The sequence below is a fragment of the Temnothorax curvispinosus genome, unplaced genomic scaffold (assembly GCF_003070985.1).
Source record: "Temnothorax curvispinosus isolate PA1 unplaced genomic scaffold, ASM307098v1 QBEX01008608.1, whole genome shotgun sequence".
NCBI lineage: Eukaryota > Metazoa > Arthropoda > Insecta > Hymenoptera > Formicidae > Temnothorax > Temnothorax curvispinosus.
In genome coordinates, this window is record NW_020218388.1 from 4,208 (window position 1) to 7,493 (window position 3,286).

At 38.6% G+C, this 3,286-nt stretch overlaps 1 protein-coding gene across 1 annotated transcript; it reads right to left on the reverse strand.

Moving 5' to 3' along the window:
* Positions 1-2,609: 2,609 nt before the first annotated feature.
* LOC112458017 (importin subunit beta-1-like) lies at positions 2,610-3,280 on the reverse strand. Its single transcript, XM_025021392.1, has 2 exons — positions 3,165-3,280; positions 2,610-3,075 (listed from the first exon to the last, which is right to left on the reverse strand). Exons 1-2 carry the CDS (start codon positions 3,246-3,248, stop codon positions 2,695-2,697), a joined length of 465 nt encoding a protein of 154 aa, XP_024877160.1. The 5' UTR covers positions 3,249-3,280; the 3' UTR covers positions 2,610-2,694.
* Between the last annotated feature and the right edge of the window lie 6 nt (positions 3,281-3,286).

The following is a 3,286-nucleotide window of genomic DNA, read 5'->3' on the forward strand; positions in this document are numbered from 1 at the left end:
GTGCCTGGCGCGGCGCGCGGCTGGCGGCAGTGGCGGCCCCCGATGCCCGATCCTCGTCCCGTCTCCCGTCTCCCTCGCTCCGCCGTGAACAACGGGCCGATTTATCGCTCTCTCTCTCCCTCGCTTTTTCTCTCTATGTGCTCCGCGTAGTTCGCGTTCTCTTCACACACAACGTGCGGCGCAGGGATACCCGGCAGCCTTTGATATTCTCGCGCCCGCTAAGGATGAATCGCGGGCACGCCGACGCACGAAAAATACAGCCAGCCGCCGACGAGCGAAGCGAAATCGACACGACGATCGTCCATGGACGCGAAACCACCGTCGCGTCCCTCCACCGCGATCGTATCGTGTTTTTCCGCGAGGCGAACTACTTTTTCATCGCGCGCGATGCGTACATCGCGCATGCGTTTGCCGCTGCGCGCGCGCCACCTGGCAGTTGGCATTGCTGCGAGCAATCGCATTGGTCGCGCGTCTATTACGCAAGATTGACTCCTGTTGGTGGGTCTTTTGACGTTGTGGAAGATTTCAAATAAATGCTTCGCGCGTGCACCGACTTTTCTTTATTGTAAGTACGTCGCTTGATTTACGGACGTTCGCTAGGATCTCTGTCTATAAACTTTTGCTTTGTATATACAGAAACGTTGCAACAATCCGCTCATAAAAGGTTAAATAAGGAACACTTGGAAATAGATTCGACGTTGCAATGGTATATTTGATATATATCTGTTTCGAAACGTCCAGCAGGAGAAAAATTGTCAAGTCATTTATTTCTTACTTAATTGACACAGGTATTTATTATAAATCTCCCCTCCCATTTCTTTTCTTCTCCAATTCATAGTCTCTAAAAGTGATATTTTGTCTCTCGCTAAAATTTTGACATACTACAATACATTCAAATCAATTTTATAAAAAATTGCAAAAAATGTTACAAAAGTTGTATCTCACTGCAAAATTGAAATATTGTATGCATTTTTTATTGCAGGGTTACGGCAACATTAAAAAGTACACCTTTGAAAAGATTTTAACGTAACATCAACGACCTACGACCTACTTAATGTTGTTGTGTGCATGTTTCATTATTAGTGGGTATTTTTTAACGATAAACTGTTAAACAAAGTTGAACTGAGGTCTTACTCAACTAAAGTGCTCCAACGCCGAGTGACTGCGATGTATCTGTAAATTGAGCGAAAATTGATCGGCGCACCATTGCTTAATTTAATGCAGTTCCTTAGAAAGGTATGTGACTACAAGTTATGTATACTATCTTAATTATATCCATCATTTCCGCTACGAAACTCGAAACCGAAACTTTGCCCAACTGGCTCTGTGTCATTAAGAAGAAACATGCCAATCCCGTAGTGATAATTTTATAACACCGGTAATCATATATCACATGATTAAAAATATCAAGGGTGCAATAATTTTGTCCCTTGCTACTTAAAATGTAATCGAAAAGGAAGAATATGATTCGTTCGTATATTATTGTCTCAATCGCATATCTTTATTTAAAAAAAATACCACAGTAATATCAAATTCTAATTGTCACCGACATGTACGATAAAATACTTATTACTACAATTTTTATTTAAGCTTAATTTTTTAATATTTTGAGGTCTTTTCATTCCCTTATTTGAATATGTCTTATTTACTTGCATATAGAAAAACGTATCCTAAAAATAAAACTCTTGATCGATAGTATGTGTTTTAGAGTGATTTTTCCTGGGACATGACTATAGTACACACACACACACACACACATACACACACACACACACACACACACACATATCCGTAAGAAGAAAATTAAAATTGCATTATTGCGTTATCCGTCAAAGTTTCAAACAGCTCTCTCGATTAGCTCGACGATCAGAATTATCTTTAGCGATTGTTCACATTTGTTTGTTGCCGATGAAAACGTTCATAAATAAAACATTACGTAAAACAGCATCGGCATCTGCACGTCGATACTGTTCGTTCACGTATTTAAGTTCTAGAAACCGATACGACGTGTTAAGAGCTATGACCAGGTGTACTATACGCAATTTCGAAGAGGTAAGGATGGGTTAATGTGAAAAGCTATTCTTGAACGAAAAACTCTAGCATCGCGGAACTTTTATGGACGAGCGAGAAAAGGTAGAGAAAATGGGAAGGGAGGAACGCGAAGGAAGGAAGTGAAAAACTACTCGGTTCATCATTTTGGTAGATTTAATGAAACGATATACAGAATACATTTGCTTTCTTAATGCATCGCAACGCATTCTCGTGTGCCTTACCACTATATCACATATCAGTTTTTTTTTATTTGTAAAATATAATCGTCATAATTTCTTTGTTCTCGTATTTTGCCTTTGAACTGCCTCTTCGTCGTATATATCGAAAGTATACACATATAAATATATATATATATATATATATATATATATATATATATATATATATATAAAGGGAATAGCGTCTTTTCGAAATGTAGACAGAAACTTGAGAGAATTTGGTAATTGTAATTAAAAAAAATTGAAAATAAAAATTTACGATTTTTGAACATAAAAGTGGCTATAACTCGGAAACGGCTCATTTCCGGACCTATGTTTGTATGAACTTTTTTGCTTGTTTTTGGGTCTCGAATCACCTCCCGAAGTGGAGTAGGCGATTTTTCGGTCACCCTGTATTATACAAATATAAATACAGAATAACAAATCAAGAAAAGTATGAATCATTCTTCAGGTAACACCTCTGGTTATCGGCGTTATGACGCCTATTACATATACGAAAGGACGAAATAATTTCCAAAGCCTTTTTGTCCTCCTGGTCGATATTCCTAATAGGACGAATGTTCGAAAGACTCCCGTCATCTTCAAATTCTTCTTGACGCCGAGGAGTTATGTTTAATTTTTTCATCAATACCCGTATCAAGTATTGGAAATCATCCCCATCAGGAGGAAGGGGCTTAACATAGACTTTTCGCGATGGACGACCTCCTTCCGGTGATATGAAAACCGGCTCATACACATTCAACCAGAATTTTATCCCTTGAAGTGCTACTTCATCAATGTCGGATTTCATCGCTTCTATAGTAATCTGTAATAAAAATTCCACTAGTAATTTTTGACATGCGCTATATTTAATATTTTAGCAGGACAATTAAAGTAACAGTAAATGATACTTACAGGAAACAGTGCTGGAGACATATATGGTTCCATGTATAGAAAGAACTCGGCGCGAGACGCTACCGTGTCTCTTGATAGTGACATAATTTTCACAAGACACTGTAACGCAGCTACTCTGATTT